At 39.1% G+C, this 22,040-nt stretch overlaps 2 protein-coding genes across 2 annotated transcripts; one reads left to right on the forward strand and one right to left on the reverse strand.

Moving 5' to 3' along the window:
- Nucleotides 1–12,402: 12,402 nt before the first annotated feature.
- On the reverse strand, nt 12,403–14,977 carry PTH (parathyroid hormone; the record flags this gene model as incomplete). The annotated part of the gene is made up of 3 exons (XM_079708795.1): nt 14,920–14,977; nt 12,784–12,874; nt 12,403–12,664 (listed from the first exon to the last, which is right to left on the reverse strand). The coding sequence occupies exons 2-3, from the start codon at nt 12,867–12,869 to the stop codon at nt 12,403–12,405; spliced, it is 348 nt and encodes a 115-aa protein (XP_079564921.1). The 5' UTR covers nt 12,870–12,874; nt 14,920–14,977.
- Nucleotides 14,978–20,382: 5,405 nt separating this feature from the next.
- Nucleotides 20,383–20,865, forward strand: LOC307056335 (large ribosomal subunit protein eL21-like; the record flags this gene model as incomplete). Its single annotated transcript, XM_079709039.1, has 1 exon — nt 20,383–20,865. The coding sequence occupies one exon, from the start codon at nt 20,383–20,385 to the stop codon at nt 20,863–20,865; it is 483 nt and encodes a 160-aa protein (XP_079565165.1).
- Between the last annotated feature and the right edge of the window lie 1,175 nt (nt 20,866–22,040).

A 22,040-nucleotide genomic window follows, 5' to 3' on the forward strand; every position in this document is an offset into this window, starting at 1 on the left:
CTGTGTGTCACATGCTGGACTACACAAACAGAAAAATGAAAGACACAGTCCCCAACCTCGAAGCTCACACCCTGGGGGCGAGACCCACCCGAAAACAGATAATCGTGTTACACTGTGGTGAAGGCCGAGCTGTGAGCTGAGAGGGAGGAACCGGCTCGGCCTGCCATGTTGAGGAAGCTTCCACCAGGGGGTGACATTTGAGCTGAATCTTGAAGGATGAGTAAGAGTTACCCAGTTTTTAGAAGAGTGGGAGGAGCGCTGCAAGCAGAGGAAGAGGACCTGGTTTGAGTAATTTGCTATGAAAACAGATTTTGCCAGAAAGAACTTTGCTGAAAAGCTTTTAATCACTGTTGAGTTGGGAAGAGAAAACTCCCTGGCTTCTACATGTGCTAACCAAAATGTTTTTCAAACCAGTGTTTATGCTAAGGAGATGAGCAGTTGAGCACAATAGAGGATAGTGAACATCCTTGTCCTCATCTAAGGACACCACATGTGAGAGACCTAAGGGAAACAGATTTTTGTCGTAATACCCAAGTTATTATCATTGCCACATTCTGCTAAAGTGGAAATCTTTGAAGGTTTCTAAGACAGAAGAAGAATCTAATAGTTTTGTAATACAGGTATATCTCATGGAGAAACTTCAAGAAAACCCTCAGGCAACAAAATAACAAAAACTCCATTGGCCTTATGTATTATCATAGCTTTCTTCTATAAGATAAGATCAAGAGAAGTAATTCTATAGTCCAAGTTTTAGTGAGGTCTGTCAAAGAGGAATTATTTCCCTATATCAAAATAGAAGCTATCATTTCCTAAAGAGAGACCCTGATATTCTACTATAGGATTTCTGCCAATCTCCCTTTAGACATTATTTTCATACTATTATGTGTATGTATACTATAGTGACATTTGGCTCACCGTACCAATAGAAAAAAAATAGGTCATAAACAAATACTGAATCATGTTGTACACCTGAAAATAATATAATGTATGTCAATTATACCTCAATTTTTTAAAAAATTAAAAATTTTAGAAAAAGTAGTTCAAACTCTGTTGTGAGCTAGTCAGGTGCTCTGCTTAGCATAATTCACACATTCTATTCCAAGTTCTAGGAATTTTCCAAGAAACATTGGAAGAATTAGTGCAAGATTTCAGATGAAGTATGGAAACTTTATTCCATGCTGGAATCTGGTCAAATCATTTAAACTTGCTTTGAGGGGCCTATAGTTCATTTTATTCTGTTATTCTTTTTTTTTGGCTTTATTGGGTCTTCATTGCTGCACAAGCTTTCTCTAGTTGCGGCTAGTGGGGGCTGCTCTTGGTTGCGGTGCGCGGGCTTCTAATTGTGGTGGTTTCTCTTGTTGCAGAGCATGGGCTCTAGGCACGTGGGCTTCAGTAGTTGTGGCACATGGGCTCACTAGTTGTGGCTCACGGGCTCTAGAGCACAGGCTCAGTAGTTGTGGCGCATGGGCTTAGTTGCTCCGTGGCAGGTGGGATCTTCCTGGACCAGGGCTCAAACCTGTGTCCCCTGCGTTGGCAGCAGGTTCTTAACCACTGCACCACCAGGGAAGCCCTATTCTGTTATTCTTGAAAGAAAGAAAGGAAGAAGGAAGGGAAGAAAGAAAGGAAAGAAAGAAAGAAAGGAAGGAAGAAAGAGTATCTAATAAAGCTATCACTGTCATTCACTTAAAAAAATTAACCTTTCGGGCTTCCCTGGTGGCGCAGTGGTTGAGAGTCCGCCTGCTGATGCAGGGGACATGGGTTCGTGCCCCGGTCCAGGAAGATCCCACATGCCGTAGAGCGGCTGGGCCCGTGAGCCATGGCCGCTGAGCCTGCACGTCCGGAGCCTGTGCTCCGCAACGGGAGAGGCCACAACAGTGAGAGGCCCGCATACTGCAAAAAAAAAAAAAAAAAAAAAAAAGAACAATGAGATGCCCATTATATCGGCAAAATTTTGAAAGTCTTGCAATACTTGACATTGGCAAGAATGTAGAGTAAGAGGAACTTTCATACGTTGCTGGAGGCATGAGATATAAACTGTTACAACCACTGTGGAAAATAGGTTAGCATCTCCTAGAAAAGTTGAACATGCAATTCCATTTCTAGGTGCATATCCTAAGGAAACTCTTACAGGTGTAAAAGACATCTAAAAGAATGCTCATTGTCAGTAATAGCTCAAAACTGAAAACAACCCAGATATCCATTAATAATAAATGCATGAATAAACTGAAGTATACTTTACAATGAAATACTACACAATTAAAATAACTACAGCTACATGCATCAATAGAGATGAATCTCGCAAGTGAAAAGAACAGAATGCAGAATACTAAATATGGTAAATAATATGGTAAATTTGGACATTTTGTCCAAAACCAGACAAAAAATTTTTAAGATACACACACAGGGCTTCCCTGGTGGCGCAGTGGTTGAGAGTCCACCTGCCGATGCAGGGGACATGGGTTCGTGCCCCGGTCCGGGAAGATCCCACATGCTGCGGAGCGGCTGGGCCCGTGAGCCATGGCCTCTGAGCCTGCGCGTCCGGAGCCTGTGCTCCACAACGGGAGAGGCCACAACAGTGAGAGGCCCGCGTACCACAAAAAAAAAAAAAAAAAAAGATACACACACACACACACACACACACACACAGAATATTATATATATATATAAAATGCAAAATATATATATATAATATATATAATATATAATATATATAATACAAAAATATTTAATTTATTACATTAATGGACTAAAAGTGAAAAGTTACATATTTTTGGAGAAACAGCATTTTATAAAGTTCTTTTATAATTTCAAAAGAACCCTTAGAAAACTAGTTATAGAAGGGAATGTCATCAATATGTTAAAAACCATTCTCTTGTTGAGAAATTACATACACATTTCCATTAAGGTCCAGAATATGATAAGGAAACCCAGTAGCATCATTCAGTAGCATGGTACTGAGGTGCCAGATGCTACTATAAGAAATGAAAAAAAAAGTGTAATCACAGGGAGAAAAGAGATAAAAGTGTCATTTTTTGAGATTATATGATCATCTACATAGAAAAGCAAATGTAAACAAAATATAAGCTATTAGAATTAATAAGACAGTTCAGCAAGTTTGTTGGTTATAAGAGAAAATTAGAAAAATGAACAATGTTTCTCTATACCAAAAATAACCAATTAAAAAATATAATAAACATTTATATACCTTTCACAATAAACCATATAGAATTTAGCAATTAACAGGGATACATAAGATTTTTCTAGAGAAAATGTTTAAACTCGATTTAAAAGGTTTAAAGTAGGTCAGAATAAGTGAAAAGGCTTACTATGTTGATGAATAGGACGATATAATAAAGATGACAATTCTTCCTAAAATTAACATAATTTTAATACAATCCCAATCAAAATTGCAGCTGGATTTTTTTGGAAGAGAACCCAACAAACTCAGTGTAAATATAGAATGGTAGAATAAAGATCTATAAAGAGGATATGTGTGTGTGTGTGTACTTTATACTGCAAGAACAAATACATCAATATAACAGAATAAACACATAGAGCTCAAGAATAACCCTATGTTAGTAACATCAGCAAGATGGTGGAATAGGAAGTCCTAGGCCTTGGTTCCTCACAGAAACTGATTTAGCAATAATATACAGAGCAAAATACCTTTATGAGAAGTCTAGGATCCAGTTAAGAAGTTGCAGCACCCCAGAGAAGCACAAAACTAATAACAGCCATATTGAAATGATGGCCATGGCAGAAAAACTCAGAAAAGAATCAACACATTTCACCTGCCTGAACTATTTCCAAGATCCCTGTTTGACATTCTGCAAACATAACTTCTGTTTCTCCTGCCTTAGGCATCAGGACAGTCTTTTCTCTTGTCTCCAGTTTCTTGACATCTCCTAGATCCAGAGGATCCAGACCAGCATGGCCTTGGGGAAACTGGTGACTGAGATCTAAGTGATGATGTCTGTGCTGAGATTCTATGTGAAAATGACTCTAGCTCTGGCTATAGCCAGTGACTTCCTCTTATTCTGTTAATGACCTGCAGAGCATTGAATGTGGGTAGGTTCAGGCAAGACAACCAGAGAATGCCAAAACATTTATCCCTGCTTCTTGTGTGCTGGGATCATCCTGCTTCACCTCTGGCTGACATTATTAGGAGATGGAAGTTGGAGAAACACTGGAATTGGCTGTGGTTGTTTGCAGGGATTCTGCATATCATGATTGCCCTTTCCTGGTATCTTCAGGTCTGGGGTTCTGGGTTCTGAGCCTCAGGAGGAGACATTAAGTCACTGCCAGTACAGAAACCAGGACTATTCTCCACGTGAACTCAAACTTACAGAGGTGAGGATTTTTCTGGACTGGGACCTGAAAGCCATTTTATTTTTCAATGCCTCTGATGGTTTTCATTTATACATCTTCACAAATATTGAGTTGGCCAAAAAGTCCATTCAGTTAGTGAATACACTGCTCAAAAAGTTCTTGGTGAGAATGAAAAATGTGTCTTACCTTGGAGTCTCCTGTGCCCACCCTTTTTCCCTGGGATCTCAAGAGAAGGTGAAAATGTACAACCCATGAAAATCTGTGCCAAGAATGCTACAGATGTTGCAATTTGGCCACAGTCCTTTCAAAGAGATATGTGATTGATGTCTTGTCCCCAAAGAAGAGCATATAGGGTGAAGCTGATGCATCATACATCCCCAAGCTTTCCTGATATTACCAGGAGTTTATATGATTGAGAAAACTATCTAAGAATTACAAAAACACATAATTGATTTTAAAACCTAACTTAATTCTACATACTGGGCTTTGATCAGGATGATGTTGAACTAGACCCAGGAGGCTCACAGTTTAAGGTATTGACCTAAAGTAAACCTAGTGATTTCCCCAGCAAAAAAAAAAAAAAAAAGTTTATTTGGGATAAACAAAGAATTACAATTCAGGGTCTGCAACCATGGAGAGCAACATGTAAGTCCTCACATAGCAAGGGAAGGAGAACTCTTTCATAGAAGGCAAAAGGATGTTGGGAGGGCTATAACAAACAGTCCAGGGCTTTTCATTGGCTGAGTTGTTGCCAGGAAAGAAGAGGAGGTCTTTCTTCTTCCAGTTGGGTCCTACTTTGGCAGCAGGGCATGAGAGCTCCCTCTTCTGGTTTCCTGACTACTTGAGGTTTCTGTTTATTAATTTTTTACATTTCCCTCTTTTAATCAAGATCTTTCTTTGAAAGTATCATTGATCGAGTCAGGTTTTCTCATTTCAGCAGCTCCCTGTCCCTCATGCCAGGAAGGACTTTTCCTGGGTATAATGTCTCACATCAGAGGGAAAGAACACAGAGTGGAAACTTATTGAAGTCACATTTGAGTAACAAGGAGGGTAAGAGAGAGAACTCCCAGGCACTTTTAAAGTTTATATATTATCAAGATATTAGGCATTGGAGATCACCTGAAGCATTATGTCATCATCAACGGTTTGGCAGACAAACTTTCAACAGGCCTGGTCCAGATATCTTTGGAAAGCTATCTCATCAGATATTGTCTGCTTCAATTCCAGGAAATCTTTACTTTCAGGTCACTAGATAATGTGCAGACCCAGTCAGTGTTTGGTGTTTTCTTTAGATGTGTCACATGTTCTCAGAGTCTATTCCCTGGAGTTTGGCAGCACAGGATTAGTTTGCAGTACCTGACAGGGGCCTTTCCAGCAAGGTTGAAGAGAGTCTTTCTGGAGGTGCATTTTCCAATAGACAAAATCTTCAGTTTGCAGGGTAGGATGCTTAAGGTCTTCCTCTCCCGAGAATGCACTGTGAAAAGATTGATCAAACATAGTTATTTGTAGTAGAAGCAATTAGACCTTTGCAATATTGGAGTATCTTTCCTTTCATCTCTTGTGGGTCAAAAGAGGCAGGAGCCAAGTACACTGGGCATCTTCTGACTATCCCAAAGGGTGAGAGTTTATGAGTTCCAAAAGAGGTAGATCTGAGATTTAGAAGGACCACCAGCAAGGCTTTTGGCCAAGGTATTTGGAAGGCCTCTACAAATTTTGTCAGTTGACTCAATAATGCTGTGTACCTTCAACTAAACCAGAGGATTGAAGGTAATAAACACAGTGAAATTGTTGTAAAACCAGCCAAACAGAGCAGACTGGTCGAAGTACATGAACAGTAAAAATGGGTTCCTTGATCATTATGAAGTTTAAGAGGAGTTCCCCAGGTAAGGATAATCATATCCAAAAGGACTTTAGACACAGAACAGGCAGTAGTCTGTCAGTGTGAAAACACACAGACCATGACTAAAACATATGTATATCCATGAGATGGAGGAAGTTGTATGAAACCCATTGGCCGGAACTCAAACGGTCCATGAGGCAGTTTAAAATGTCTGAGAGCAGTACAAACAGGCTTCCTGGGCTGTATTTAGAACAAGTGGAACAAGTGAGGTAGGCACTATTTTGTGACTTTTTAATGTTTCTCCACCAATATTGACTCATGAATGCTATCATTTTATGAATAGACCAATGGTTTAATGCATGTACAGTGGTTAGCAATGGGATTTTTAGAGTTTCTGGTAGGACTAGAATGTTATTTGGTTTGAATCAGAGCTTTCTCTTTTTTCAAACCAACAATTGTGAATTTTCAACCTTGTTTTTTCTTTTCTGAGGCCAACTGTTGGGCTTCTCTAACCAGTTTTTCTAACTTATCATTTGGGGAAATATCTCTTTGGACCATGACAGAGGTCTGATTGCTCTTGGTTCCTTTAAGGGCAGCATTCCTTGTGCCAGCATGGTGATTTACCTTCCAGAAGTCAAGTTTAGAATGCCTGGAATCTTGGGACTTCCCTTGTAGTCCAGTGGGTAAGACTCCGAGCTCCCAATGCAGGGGGCCTGGGTTTGATCCCTGGTCGGGGAACTAGATCCCCCATGCATGCCGCAACTAAGAGTCCGCATGCCGCTACTAAGAAGCCCGCATGCTGCAACTGAAAGATCCCGTGTGCCACAGCTAAGACCTAGCGCAGCCAAAATAAATTTTAAAAAAATAGAATGGGGCTTCCTTGGTGGCGCAGTGGTTGGGAGTCTGCCTGCCGATGCAGGGGGCACGGGTTCGTGCCCTGGTCCGGGAGGATCCCACGTGCCATGGAGCGGCTGGGCCCGTGAGCCATGGCCGCTGAGCCTGCGCGTCCGGAGCCTGTGCTCCGCAAAGTGAGAGGCCACGGCAGTGAGAGGCCTGAGTACCGCAAAAAAAAAAAAAAAAAAAAAAAAAAAAGAATGCTTTGGAATCTTAATAACAGCTAAAGTGGTGGGTAAAAGCATTACATCCAACAATTCCTGAACAAAGGGGCCATTTAAAATTTTATATCTGCTGGAAGAAAGGAAGTCACATTGCTTGTAAAACATTCCAAAATCATGAACTACTCTGAAAGCATATCTGCTATCAGTATAAATATTAGAAGTTTTGCCCTTGACTAAAGTACAAGCCTGTGTAACAGTGTATAATTCAGGCTGTTGGGCCAAAGTAGTCATACGTATAGATGGTGCCTCATCAGTATCAAAAGGAGTTGCAATAGACTAAACAACACAGTATTTGCCATTGTCACCTTTTAAATAAGAACCATCAGTGAACCATGAAAAGCCAGTGTTACCCAGAGGAATAGCCTGTAGATTATCACCAGGAGTCAGGAGGTGATCCATCAGTGTTAGGCAGTCATGAGAGATGTCACTGGTGGTGGTGGGAAGAAGAGTACCAGGATTAAAGTTATTACACTGTAAAAGAGTTATGTGAGGAGTAGTTAACAAAAGGGCTTCATAGGAGTTGAGGGGGCTCACTGAGAAAGGTTGAGTGTGATGAGAATTGGGGAGGCCTTCTACTGCATGAGGTATAAAAATGGGTAATGGGGATCCCACAATAACTTTCTTGGTGGCCTTAACCAAAAGGGCAGAGACAGTAATTGTTCTAAGGCAAGAAGGGTATCTCCATGCCACAGGGTCCAGTTATTGGCTATAATACCCTATGGGTCAATGGTGGTCCCAGTGTTTTTGGATGAGTACCCCCAGGGCATTCCCTTCCTTTTCATATACAAAAGGAAAAAGAGAATTTGATAACTGGGATGTCCAAACACAGGCAGGTTCATCAAACTCTCCTTTAAGGCCTTAAAAGCTACGTTGTCTGGTTCTTCCCGTCAAATTGGATTGGAGTTGTTATTGCTTAGTAAAACATACAGAGTTTTGGCCATAAAAGAGAAATTTGGAATCCAATTTTGGCAACAAACAACTAGCAGTTGGCACTAAGTTTTGGGTTTTTGGAAACTTAGGACACCACGAAGTCTATCTGGATCTGGGTGTGGCCCTTGTTCTGATATCAGATGCCCTAAATATGAAACCTGGGTTTGAGCAAACTGAATTTTTTCCTTGACAATGTTATGTCTCTTTAAGGCTAAAAGCTTTGACATATGGATGCTGTCTTCCGGTGAAGAGGCTTGAGAAGGAGAGCACAGAGATTTCTTTCACATGTTACAACAAAATAGAACTTCTAGGGAACTTTTTATCACCTGGATAAGCCTTCAGGATTTGTGAGAAATAAGTAAGGGCTGAGGCATTACTGCCCATGTGAATTGTTTTTCTTCCCAAGTGAAGTAAAAAAGGTATTGGCTAGGGGACTTCCCTGGTGGCGCAGTGGTTAAGAATCTGCCTGCCAACGCAGGGGACGTGGGTTTGATCCCTGGTCTGGGAAGAACCCATATGCCGCGGATCAACTAAGCCTGTGCACCACAACTACTGAGCCTGCACTCTAGAGCCTACAAGCCACAACTACTGAGCCCACGTGTCGCAATTACTGAAGCCCGTGCACTCTAGTGCCTGTGTGCTGCAACTACTGAGTCTGTATGCTGCAACTACTGAAGCCCACACGCCTAGAGCCTGTGCTCCACAACAAGAGATGCCACCGTGCTGAGAAGCCTGCGCATTGCAATGAAGAGTAGCCCCCTCTCGCCGCAAATAGAGAAAGCCGCGCACAGCAACAAAGACCCAACGCAGCCAAAAATTAAAAAAAAAAAAAAAAAGGTATTGGCCAGTTTCATCAACTGGAATACTAAAGAATGTACTGCATAAATCAATTACAGTAAAGAAATTGCTTTCAGTGGGAGTGGGTATTAGTAATGGATATTAGGAACAACAAGGTGTTGAGGGATAACAATGTTGTTTATTGCTCAAAGGTCCTGGACAAGCATCCACCCTTGGCCCTTAGGTTTTCTCACTAGCAAAATGGGAGTATTGCAGGGGCTAGTGCAAGGGATAATGATGCCTTGGCCCTTGTAATCTTCTATTATGGGCTTTATGCTTTGAAGAGATTCTTTCCTATAGAATATTGATTAATTCTGAGCAGAGGTTTTGAGAGATCTATTTGAATCTTGATGGGAGGTGTGCTGTGAATTTTGCCAATATCAGTTGGAGATTTTGCCCATAACAAAGATGGTAGCTGAATTGATAGGGACAAATTATCAGTGTTTCCAGAATCAGCTCTAGAATCATTAGAGACAGAGCAAATAAAAGATGTCAAGGGGTCATTTAATTCACCTGGTTTGTTACTTCAATGACTGCTCTCAAGTTCTAGAATTATTTCTACCTTTGCAATTTTTTTTTTTTTTTCCGCACTGTGTGGCTTGTGGGATCTTTGTTCCCTGACCAAGGCCCTTGGCGATGAAAGCGTGGAGTCCTAACCACTGGACTGCCCAGGAGTTCCCTTTATGATTTTTTTTTCCACTTTGGAAGAAAGAAATTCCAGCATGATACTTCTCTAAGAAGTCTCAGCCTGATAGATGGATGGGGTTGAGGAGCTAAGGAGAAAAAGGCATGTATCTCTCAAAGGGCCAAACAAAAGGAAATAAGTTCAGGGAGAGGCATCTCTTGAGGTTGATTAGAGATCCCCACTATTTGAACTGTTTTAGTACTTCGAGGCAGGGGCTATTTCATAGTGGTGGAGTCAAGCACCGAGAGTGTGGCTCTGGTGTCAGTTAGGACTGGAAGAGATTCATACCCAATCTGGAGAGACGTTTCTCCAAGCAGATTAAGAGGGATGATTGGGAAGAGCCCCTGTAGTTTCTCAGAGCCCCATCACTGAGAATTGGGAGGACGTTGGAAAGACTTGTTAGAGGGCTGAAGGTGCCTAAAGCACTTAAAGGTATAACAATCTCTTTTCCAGTGTCCTAGCTTTTTGCAATAATAGCAGAAACTAGGAGGGTTTTGTTTTTGTTTAGGGGTTTTTATTTGCTGGAGTTGAAGAATTTTAGTGTGTTTTTTTTGGTTTTGTTTTTTGGGGGTTTTTTTGGCCACTCCATGCAGCTTGTGGGATCTTAGTTCCCTGACCAGGGATCGAACCTGGGCCATGGCAGTGGAAGCGTGGAGTCCTAACCACTGGACTGCCAGGGAATTCCCTAGTGGTCTTTCTTTTAGGTGAATCATCTAGAGTGCAAGAGAGTAAGTTTGTCAGATTAACTAAGTCTGGAGTGGACATATTTTCCCATTCCATCCTGATCCTTTTTACTAGAAGGGAAAGGTCCTGGTTCAGCCCATTAATAAACATAGAGTTAAAAGCTACCCAGGTGGAATAAACATCTGAAGGAAGACCAGAATTTTCTTTAAAAGTAATCTGAAGTCAATTGTAATAGTCATGAACAGATTCATCTGATTTTTTTGTGCAAACCTAAATTTTGCTGCAATCAACAGGCTTTGGAAAAGGCCTAGGAGTTGCTCCATGAGGTTGCCTAGCAACTGTCCAAGCTTGATCGTATAATAAGTTAGCAAGCTGGTCTCCCAGTTGTGATTCTAGAGACTTTCAGGATTTTCCCAATTAGCAGTTTTCATGCAGTGCTGGGCCAGGCCTTTACCAACCAGCATATGAACTAACTGATTTAAATCAGAGAAACAAGGTTGACAAATTTGAAAGACTATATTAAATTCCTCAGCAAATCTGTGAAGATCTTCGGTTACTTTGGGAAAATATTTGACTGTGGCTCGCAGTTTAGCTTTAGTCCAGGGAATATAAGAAATTCAGGGTTTAGCCTTTGGATCCTCAGAAGGCTTAATTTTAAGGGGACAGGTTCTGATAAGTTCAGAGAAAAAAGGAGTGGGGAGGGTTTCAAAGAAATATGAAAGTTCAGCGAGAGAATTAGTAAGGGGGAGCTGAGGGTGTGGAGGAGGTGTGGGTATAGAAGTATAGAAGGGAAGGAGGAAGATGACGCCAGACATGAAGCCTGAGCACAAGGAGCCACGGAAGAGGAGCATGAGGCTTCCGAAGCCACTTCATCTTTCTTTAACTGCTTGTTTGCCTCAGTTAATCTTAAAATCCTATTTTGCAGAGAGGCTATTTTAGGGTCCTGGTGATACTTGGAAGCCTCAAAATACCAATCAAAATAGGAATTTCATTCAATTTTGGAAACCTTAGAGCTATGGGAGTCCAATTTGGTTTTAAGAAAATTGAGTCTGGGGATTTCAAATGTTCCCCATAATGCCCATTGGTATTCTTTTTTTTTTTTTTTTTTAATTTTATCTATTTATTTATTTATTTATTTATTTATTTATTTATTTATTTATTTATTTATTTTTTGCGGTATGCGGGCCTCTCACTGCTGTGGCCTCTCCCGTTGTGGAGCACAGGCTCCGGACGCACAGGCTCAGCGGCCATGGCTCACGGGTCCAGCCGCTCCGCGGCATGTGGGATCTTCCCGGACCGGGGCACGTACCCATGTCCCCTGCATCGGCAGGCGGACTCTCAACCACTGCGCCATCAGGGAAGCCACCCCCCACTGGTATTCTAAATGGTCTTTGGTTAAGTCAGTCCATTTTGTTAGAAATGCGTGTGAGGAAGGACAAATGAACAAAGTTATATTCTATTAAACACAAAAATTCTATTCCTTGCAATTTGGGGTCCAGACTAGGAATATGACCAGTGGCATTTCATTTCCTTTCCTGAAATGAAGAGGACACTAGTAACTAGCTAGTGATGATTCAGGGACCTGGTACTTTGATAATATTCAAAGGATAATTTCAAAATATCAGAATGTTAGACACAGGGTGAAAAAAAATTTGTGTTGTTCTTCCTAGTCACAATCAATTTAAACATATTGGTGTTACTAATAACCAAAAGATATTTTTATAACAAGGAAGAAATTCTTAACTTCATTTATTTAGAATCAATAGAAATAGAATTATTAAAAGAGCTCTTAGATGAATAAAAGTAAAATCAAAATAATCAATTAAAATTGCCGCTACCACAGCTAGCAATAGATTACACATAAAGTTTGGTAACATTAGAAATATTGCCACTTAATCTTAATAGAGCTTGAAAACATTAGCAGCATGTAATGTTGTTGCCCTATGCTGTCTAGAGCAGTGCTCTGATCATATCTGTTTTCACTGGGGTTTAGCTTTAATTAATACATCCACATCAGCTTTGTCTGCTTCTCCAAGACTTTTTTGATGGTTCTCAACCAGGACATTGTCTTCCTTTTTTCGGGGTCTCTGGGAACTACCATCTCTGAAAGCTATAGAAGTTCCAAGAGCAACAAAGTTGTGCACATCCTGCAACTTCTTACGCAGCCATTCCAGTCTTTCCATGGAGCTCAGATGCTTGCCCAGGTTATGCATAAGCTGTATTTCACTCACAGATCTCTTCCTAGAGGGAACAGAATCAGAGAGGATCACTCCATTAGCTCCCCTCTTCCAAATCATAAAGCCAACCTTAAAAATCCAATTCCCATGCCCTCACCGTGCAGAACAGGCTATGGTACTTACTTAACAGACTTCCCTTCCGATCTTGCAAGAAAACAAACCGCGAACATGACAACCATTACTTTAACCATGTCTTTTGCAGACATCATCTTCACTAAAAGAAAAAGCAAAATGGAGGCATTTAAAATATTTTTAATATTACAAACAATACAATTAAATTTATAGTAGTTTATATTTATAATCATACAACTTTGTACAGAGTGTGACAGTAACTAATTGGGTTGTTTTTCATGAGAGACTTTTGGAATCAGCCTCTTTATTTTACAGTATATATAAGTATATATTATATATACAGATAATTAGTATATATTATGTATACACACAATTTGACTTAGAAATTAGACAGATTAGCTTTACTTTCTTAGGTATCTTTTTGAGAGTTCTTGTGCAAGTTTTAATATATGAATTTAAGCTACATGAAGAATGAAAAACTTTACTGTTTAGAATTTCCTCCCACATTTTGTGTTATGACTAAATACACATGAAGTTTGAAAATGGCTACTTCTTTCTTTCTTATTTATTTATTTATTTATTTATTATTTTGGCTATGCCGGGTCTTAGTTGCAGCACGCAGGATCCTCGCCGCAGCATGTGGGATCTTTAGTTGCGGCATGCGTGCAGGATCTAGTTCCCAACCAGGGATCCAACCTGGGCCCCCTGCATTGGGAGCGTGGAGTCTTACCAACTGGACCACCAGGGAAGTCCCTACTTCTTTTAATTAGGTAAATTGTCAACAGTGTTTGTTGACTTAGCAAACCTCTTTTTCATAAGTAAACTTCCTTTCAACACAATGATAAACATAAATGCCAAATGAATAGGCTCTGATTTAGAGATTTTTACTAAATTAACACACACTTCTACCGTTAAAAAGAATGTGTCAAAGCATTTAAACATCATCTAATTAATTACTTGTTATATGAATTCAGAGCTTTGACTCCATATAAAATGCCTGTCTGTATCTTATCTTTTCAGCTTATTTTATTAACGATTTTGTTTGAGTATAATTTTTAGTACTTTCCTCTTTTGCTTTTAAGCTTTTCATCTCAAAATAGAAAAGTCTTACCGTAATCTGCATTTCAACAATTGCAAAGTCTTTTATCATAGACGTGCCTTTTCTTAATACTTAATGTTCTCCGTTTTAACATACACATAGGGTGGCTATGTACTCATATTTTAAAGGGAAACTGCATCATTTAGAAGTAGCATAAGGAGCATTATAATCTATTATATTTATTTTCACTGTGCAATATAAAGCTATTGAAGGAGGAACAAATGAATATTCTTCATTTTTGGTTTGTGTTAGAAACAATCATTGTAGCCAGAGGACAGAAGCTTTGGTGTCCTATTCTAGCTTTGTCACATCCACCAAACGCCTCTGCCTTGCTTCCTTGTTCTTAATAGAGAGATGAGGTTCTTACAAGAATGTCATTTTAAAAGCTGAAAAATCGTTGTAAAACATCCTTAAAATTCATGTACAGTTTTCAGAATAGAAAATTAGAAAAGGCTTTATGTAAAGGGAATAAATATTCAGCAGTAAAACTGAGTTTCTCCAACTATAGTACACAGATTGAGCTCTCTATGAGGATATTCTGGAGGAAAAATGGAATTTTAACTCAGACAAATAAATTTACATTGATTATTTAAATCAGAATTATTCATTTCTCATTAGGCTGTTTTATTTCAAAACTTTAATAAGATACCATTAAAGCACATCATGCCAAATTTTAATTATTTTTCATGTAATTTCAGATGAGTTTATAAAAAGCAAGGCCTCTCAAAAGACTTTAATCACAAAAATAAATGATTTAACAATATTTTGGTAGCATAAATTTATTTTTTATTGCAACAGTTTTAGATTAAATTATCATTCAAACCCTCCCTTAACATTTTACCTTGAACGAGCAGCATGGCATTGTAGAAAATGGTACACATTAAATAATTGCTTGATCATAAAAAAGAACTCATATGAAATTTAAAAGAGAAAATAAAGATTACTCACCACACAATGTCTTAGGACACGATCTTCTTTCAGGTGTATTAGCAGTTGATGCTTTCTCAAAGTTGAGTAAACCTGAGAAAGCTGATGAATTGAGTTGTAGACCCTCAAATGTGACTTTTATATATAGGTCTTCCACACACCAAGAGAAGCTTTTTTATTGTTACGGATGATGTCACTCCCAATTCTCTGAATTTTAACTATAGGATCAGAGCAGCACACACACTCCCATGGGGCGGTGCTCATTCCTCTTAAATTTTAGATAATTGGATATTAAAAGGAAAACAGTGTGGGGCTGGGAAAAGGATTTATGCAAAGATTTCTAACAAATAGTGAATTGTAATTCTGACTGGATTAGTGAATTTATATTACAAAAAAGACTGACTTCAGAGATTTATAGTAAAGTCATCATTTATTTGAAAGTAAAATCTTTAAATAAGTATATTTCTTATAACCATAATATTGGCACAATTATTATAAGGATTATAATGAATCATATTACATTATGCTTACTTTACAAGCCATATTCAACCAATCCATATCATTCCTGATCATCTTTCCAAAAAATAGGTATAGTGCTTTTCTTAAAGGAAGTGTTAAAAATGTTTTGAGAATATGCTCTTAGTACATAATTAATTTGAAGGGCTTCAAAAGTGAAATTATTTTAAAATTCATTTAACTTACATTTTATCTCTTTTTATTTTAATTTGCAATAAAAACATTTGAAAAGCAGTACCTGTATGCCAGACTTTACATATATCATCCCAGTAAGTCTTCACAGCAATCCTTTAAAGTAAATACTATTATCTTCACATGAGGAAACTGAGGTTTGGAAAATGAAGAAGATGGAGTTCAACAAAGGTCTTTATGATTCCAGAGCTATTTTAATTCTTACTACCTCAGTTTCCCCTTAGAAATGTAGCCCTTCTTTGAACCCCAGTCTTCCTGACTCTAATTTGCCTAACCCTTTGCAGACTCTTTGCCAGGAGTTGGGTCTTGTTTCTCATGTTCCCCACCTGGTGATGGAGGGCCTGCTCCAAAACCTAATAGAGGCAAGATGCCACCACCTGTCTAATTTCAAATATTGCTACAGCCTTGTCCCCATCTATCGATCAAAACCCCTTGAATCCCCTTGGTATATCTAGGGTTCGTTTAGGCAGCTTGCCTCCCAACTAAAGCCCCAGAATTGGATCAGTTCTCTTAGCTCTGCTCCTACCCAGGCTTCATGTTATCCTCTTTCCTGCTAACTCTTGCCAAGCTTTGATGCTACATCAAGTAAGAGCCAGTCCAAATTTCAAATACCTGTACAGAGGCTAGAATGAAAGATATGTGTTAGTGCTGCTCTGAGAAATCCTCTACACTGAGCAAATCTCATTTGGAGTAGTGTTCCAGGCTCCATTTCAGAAGTCTTAGAGACGAACTGCAACATGTCTGGAGGATATGAACTAGGTTGGTGAAAATGTTGATAAACATGACATATCAGAAGGAGTTGAATCAAACTGGAAAAGTCTGGAAAAGAAAAGACTTGGGATGATGATGTACCTGTTTTTAATTCTTTATAGGGCTTCTATAAGGAAGAAGGAATATCTTCTGTGGTTTAAGAAGGAAGGACTGAGTCCAATGGCTAAAGATTACAGGGATGCAGATTTGGGCTCATCTTGGATACCGTAATTGTCAAAATAAAGAATCAATTGCCTCCCTAAGTAGTGAGTTCCCGATCACTGGAAGTGTTCAAGTAGAAGCTGGGTGAGCATCTATCAGAGATATCATAGAGATTCATACAGAGCAGAGAGTTGAACTAGATAACCAATAGGTCCCTTTCGACTAAAAAAAAAATCTATTGTTTTGATCCTTTAAAAGACCTCTTCTGATGCAAAGTCTAAACCTGATGTTTGTGTACCATTTTTTGTTATGCTCTGTTAAGAAGTAGAAGAACTGGAAAAATAAATGGTTTTATAAACACATTTTTTGATTGTTATTATAAAGCCATGTTTAACATTTTAATTTGGAGATTTTTCCCCACTTCTTTGGGTAAGTTCGATATAATTGACAGCCTTCCAGGAGTAATGCACACTGTTTTCACTGTCTTCCTCTTATTACAATTATTTAAGAATAAACTGCCATATTGAAGATAACCACATTATTAAACTAGTTTTACAGAAAAATAAAGAAAACAGACAAAGCTTATTCATTCAAAAAGTGCATTAAATATATACCAGATATCTGCTGGAGACTGTGTTAATCACTAAATGGTTGAGACATGATCCTTGCCCTGAAATTTGACATATAAGTTGGAATATAATATAATAGGCATTATAATAGCCATATTAACAGAGGATTATAAAAAGCACAGAGGAAGAAGTGACTAATTTCCCTGTAGTTGTTGCAAGCTGTTTTCCTGAGAAGCTTAAGTATTCTCAAGGATGAATGAGTTTTCCATCAGAGAAGGTGAGAAAGGACAAGAAGGAACAGCATGTGCAAAGGCATAGAGGCAATGAAGACTGAATACATGCTAGTGGGAGGAGAGGGGAGATGGGTAATGACCCTAAAAAAGTAAGTATGGTACAAATTATGGAAGGCTTCTGTGTGTATGCCTAGGAGTTTTATCTTGTAGTCCTCTCTAAACGCGTGTGTGCATTAGTAATATTTTGTGTCCTTTGGATTTTGTAAAGTACTACTTTGACCTTCCCACAAAGAAGAGACACAGCTGCCAAGATCTGGCACATAGTTTATCTGAACCATCAGCTTCTGGGGCTGTAGACATTAGATAGAAGGAAACCATTTAGGAATAAGAGGGCTAAGGGCTATGTGGGCACAAGAGACTGATGTCAGAGTGACAGAGAAGAGCTGAGCATAGCTTTTTCCTTTGAAAAGCTCAGCCTTTCTTAGTGCTCTCAAGTTCTCTGAAGCTAGGGTCAGACAACCTACTGTATTCCTCCTCACATTTGGTAAGGATAAAGGGCCATGTGTTATTTCCCCTTGCATTATGCGAGGTTTAATTTGAGACTGATACTTTTTCCTTCTGTTTGCTCAATAGGAATTAGCATGGCTTTGGGGACTTAACCTCAAGAAGGAACTTCCAGCGCTGGGAAATCCAGCTATAGTTCTCCTAATTCCATGTTTTGTCAACAGATTAATTGGTGACTGTCTTAACAGTTGACCTACTCTTTTGCTTTAAGCTCTCCTGTGGGTTATTGAGCTACTGAATTCTTAATCTGTCAGATACAATTTTCCTCCCTCCTACTCACCAGCCCCCAGACGTTTCTGTTGTTAGAGACAATGAGTAAAAATGTTTTAAAGGGCAGCATATAATAGCTGTTGAATTTTCCACTTGTTTTTTATAATATTCATTTCTTTATTTTTCTTTCTCCATAATCTTTATTGATGGATATTTCAAGTGTGGTTCTCTGATAGGCAGCGTTTAATAAGCCATTGATCTCTTTATATGTATAAGCTGTTATAAACCCTGGGATACATTATACCTGAGTAGCCCTTCAAAGATGAAATATGCAGCTACCTTCACGAATAAAATACTACTTGTTGCTTTTTGTCCATTCTATCAGTGAGCGTCCATCCCTGCCTGTATTCCTTCTCCATGTTTATGTGGAATGGAGGAGTGTTAAAATGACATGCACTGTTTTCACAGTTAGAAAAAGGCATCTCTGCAGGTGGGGACTGAGGGTAAAAAGATTCTGGATGCCTGGGATGAGAGAGTCCTTCTAAATACAGCAAGGAATGTCACAGTGTAAACCAGGGTGTCACTTGGGGAAGCCTTGGGATCTTTATTGATTGAAAAGATTTCTAGTTGTGCAGATGCCTCTGTAATTTTCTCATGATATAGGTAAGCACTGGGACAAGTCCTTGAGTGTTCCTCATTCAAAAGCCCCCTGAGATTTAATTGTACCCTCTGTTTCTTAAAGAAATGGAGGTGGGGGGGGGAGTAGGCTTTGAGAGTTTTCATTTTTATTTTTGGAACCATAAGGAAGTTGGACAGCCATAGCAATTTAATGAAGAAGTAAAGTCTCACATTTTTAATGACCCTTTTCAGTGAGCTGACCAGACCACTGATGTCACTGCTAATTCTAAATATTCTTCTTTTATTGTCTCGTAAATATACTCAGACCAAGTGTTCTCATTTGGAGTATAGACAATATGTTTTCCTCAGTAAATGTGAATCTTCCCTTGGAATAGATTCTTAGTTCTGTTCCATTTTCCCTTTACCCTTGGTAGAATATTATATGCAATTTATGACATCAGAAAAAAAAATACAATGTCTTTCACATCCCTTCCCAATAGTCAACTGGAGCCAATAATCTGTGTACCTTGATTCTTTCTTTATGTTTTAAAATAGTGTGGGGAAAATAAAGCAGGACAGGGGGTATTGGTTTCCCATTAGTGAAGCTTTAAGTCAAATGATCTGGGTGCTCAGAGTCTGAGTTAGGAATGCCAGCATGTCAATCCAAATTACCATTTCAATCCAACATAGTAAAGATTTGTTGAGCACCTAAAATCAGCCAGTCTAGAAACAGCAGCAATTTCCCTGCTCACAATCTTCTCCCTGAACTTTTTTTTCCTGTGATTTTTTTTAAGTTAGAGCACCTTAACTTTTCAGATCTCAAATTCTACATCTCAAAGTAGAATACTGCCTTCCCTCCTTTTAGTTATGAGCTTTCAGAGATGAGCTATCATATGTGAAAGTGTTTTGACTGTAAATGGCATTCAAAAAATGCATGTTGGGGCTTCCCTGGTGGCGCAGTGGTTGAGAGTCCGCCTGCCGATGCAGGGGACATGGGTTCGTGCCCCGGTCTGGGAAGATCCCAAATGCCACAGAGCGGCTGGGCCCGTGAGCCATGGCCACTGAGCCTGCGTGTCTGGAGCCTGTGCTCTGCAACGGGAGAGGCCACAACAGTGAGAGGCCCGAGTACTGCAAAAAAAAAAAAAAAAAAAAAAAATGCATGTTGAATCTAAATCTGAAAGGAAAGTGTCCCTTGCCCATTCTCTCACATGTGTCCACCTCATTCCAGGAGTCCCCAGTACTAAACATGGAGAGTGTTGAGCTCCTGAGCTCAATCTGCTCTCTTCCTCCTTCAGCCCAGCTCCCTGAAGTGCAAAGAATTCTGAGGCAGTAGGCAGTTATGATGTTCATAAATTCCATTTTGAATTTGCTAATTGCACAAAGAATTGTAAAATTTAAACTAAAACTAAGCATATCTTTCTATTGTTGGTAATAAAATGTGCCGAGTGTGACTGGAGAGTGGACTCCAACGCAAGTTAAACTGACAGGCAGCCCTAGAAGCTATGTTCTTCTCACATCCACCTAGCAGCACTATGCAGTGAAACGCTCAGGACCTGAATATGGAAGATGAGGGTAAAGGTTTGGCACTTATTAGTTGCACAACCCAAGTCATTTTAGCACAGAACCTTAATTTCTACAGAAAAATAGATATGAACTACTCCACAGAGTTATTGTGAGGATCACATAGAATAATATATATGAATGCACTTTGTCAACTGCATACCTGGTATTGATTAAAATCACAACTAACAATAATAATTATTTTCATGGCTTTTCGGCCAGAACCGCCATCTTCCAGTGATTCGCCAAAATGACCAACACAAAAGGAAAGAGGAGAGGCACCCGCTACATGTTCTCTAGGTCTTTTAAAAAACATGGAGTTGTTCCTTTGGCCACATACATGCAAATCTACAAGAAAGGTGATATTGTAGATATCAAGGGAATGGGCACTGTTCAAAAAGGAATGCTCCACAAATGTTACCATGGCAAAACTGGGAGAGTCTACAATGTTACTCAGCATGCTGTTGGCATCATTGTAAACAAACAAATTAAGGGCAAGATTCTTGCCAAGAGAATTAATGTGCGTATCGAGCATATTAAGCACTCTAAGGGCCGAGATAGCTTCCTGAAATGGGTGAAGGAAAATGATCAGAAAAAGAAGGAAGCCAAAGAGAAAGGTACTTGGGTTCCACTGAAGCACCAGCCCGCACCACCCAGAGAAGCACACTTCGTGAGAACCAATGGAAAGGAGCCTGAACTGTTGGAGCCCATTCCCTATGAATTTATGGCATGATGGGTATAAAGAAAATAAAAGACCTGGACTGTAAAATAATAATATTAATAATAATAATAATTATTATTTTCATGAATCCTGTTAAGGTCATATAATTCCAATTTGTAGCTTTCTGTGTCCCCATTTTAAGCTGATTGCATGGCATTTCAAACATCACAGAGATGCTCTAAAGGCTTAACCTAGAATGCTATTGACTTCATCTTTCAACAATGAAGAGAATCTTCAGCATGGCCTAACTCAACAAACTGTCCAAAAGAATGATCTAATGGGTGCAAAGAGAGGCATGAAAATGAGATTCTATATTTCCCTGCCAGGGACATTCTCCAGATTTCCAGTAAAGTATGGAAAGTCACTGTGAAACAATTCCAAACATACTCATGTGGCTGGTTATTTTACAAAATCAATTAGAGGGAAGGTGATAGTGGAAAGAGCACTAGATTTGGAGTCAGAAGACCTGAGTTCAGATCCTGAAATCACTAGGGTCACCAGTTTCAATAATAAAAACACAGAATACCAGTCAACAATAATATATTCTATATTTAAAGTTTTATTAAGAGGGTAAATCTCATGTTAAATGTTTTTTCCACAATTTAAAAAAAAGGAATTAGGGAATTCCCGGGCGGTCCAGTGGTTAGGACTCAGCACTTTCACTGCCAAGGGCCTGGATTCAATTCCTGGTCAGGGAACCAAGATCCCTGTGTGGCTCGGCCAAAAAAAAGAGAAGGAATTAAAAAAAACCCACAGGACAAGAAATTAAATTTGAATTATTTCTAATTACCTATGCAAATGCACACTGAGATTAAAAAAGATATTGCAAGGGAAGGGACATATGTGTAGTAAAAATTATTTGAGTTTATCTGAAGTAAATATCTGAATTCCGTACCTCTTCCTTTATTTCCCTAATGACTTGGTTTTTCTTAATAGTTCCTATTTTGTAGAATTTGCTTATCAGGTTTTTTGCAGTTACAGTTTATGTTCCAATTACATTGTTACATAGCTTCTACAGTGGCCACATCCAAATTATTTCATTCTTTTCTGGACTGAACATACATTAATGTAAAAACATGCTCAAGATTATCATATGAGCGGGTATCTTGAACATGTACTGGAATAAAATCAGCTCCAAGAACTGCTCTTCAAATTTGATTTGTTGAAGCACATAATATCATCTTTCA

Source organism: Hyperoodon ampullatus (genome assembly GCF_949752795.1).
Source record: "Hyperoodon ampullatus genome assembly, chromosome: 7".
In the NCBI taxonomy this organism is placed as follows: Eukaryota; Metazoa; Chordata; class Mammalia; order Artiodactyla; family Ziphiidae; genus Hyperoodon; species Hyperoodon ampullatus.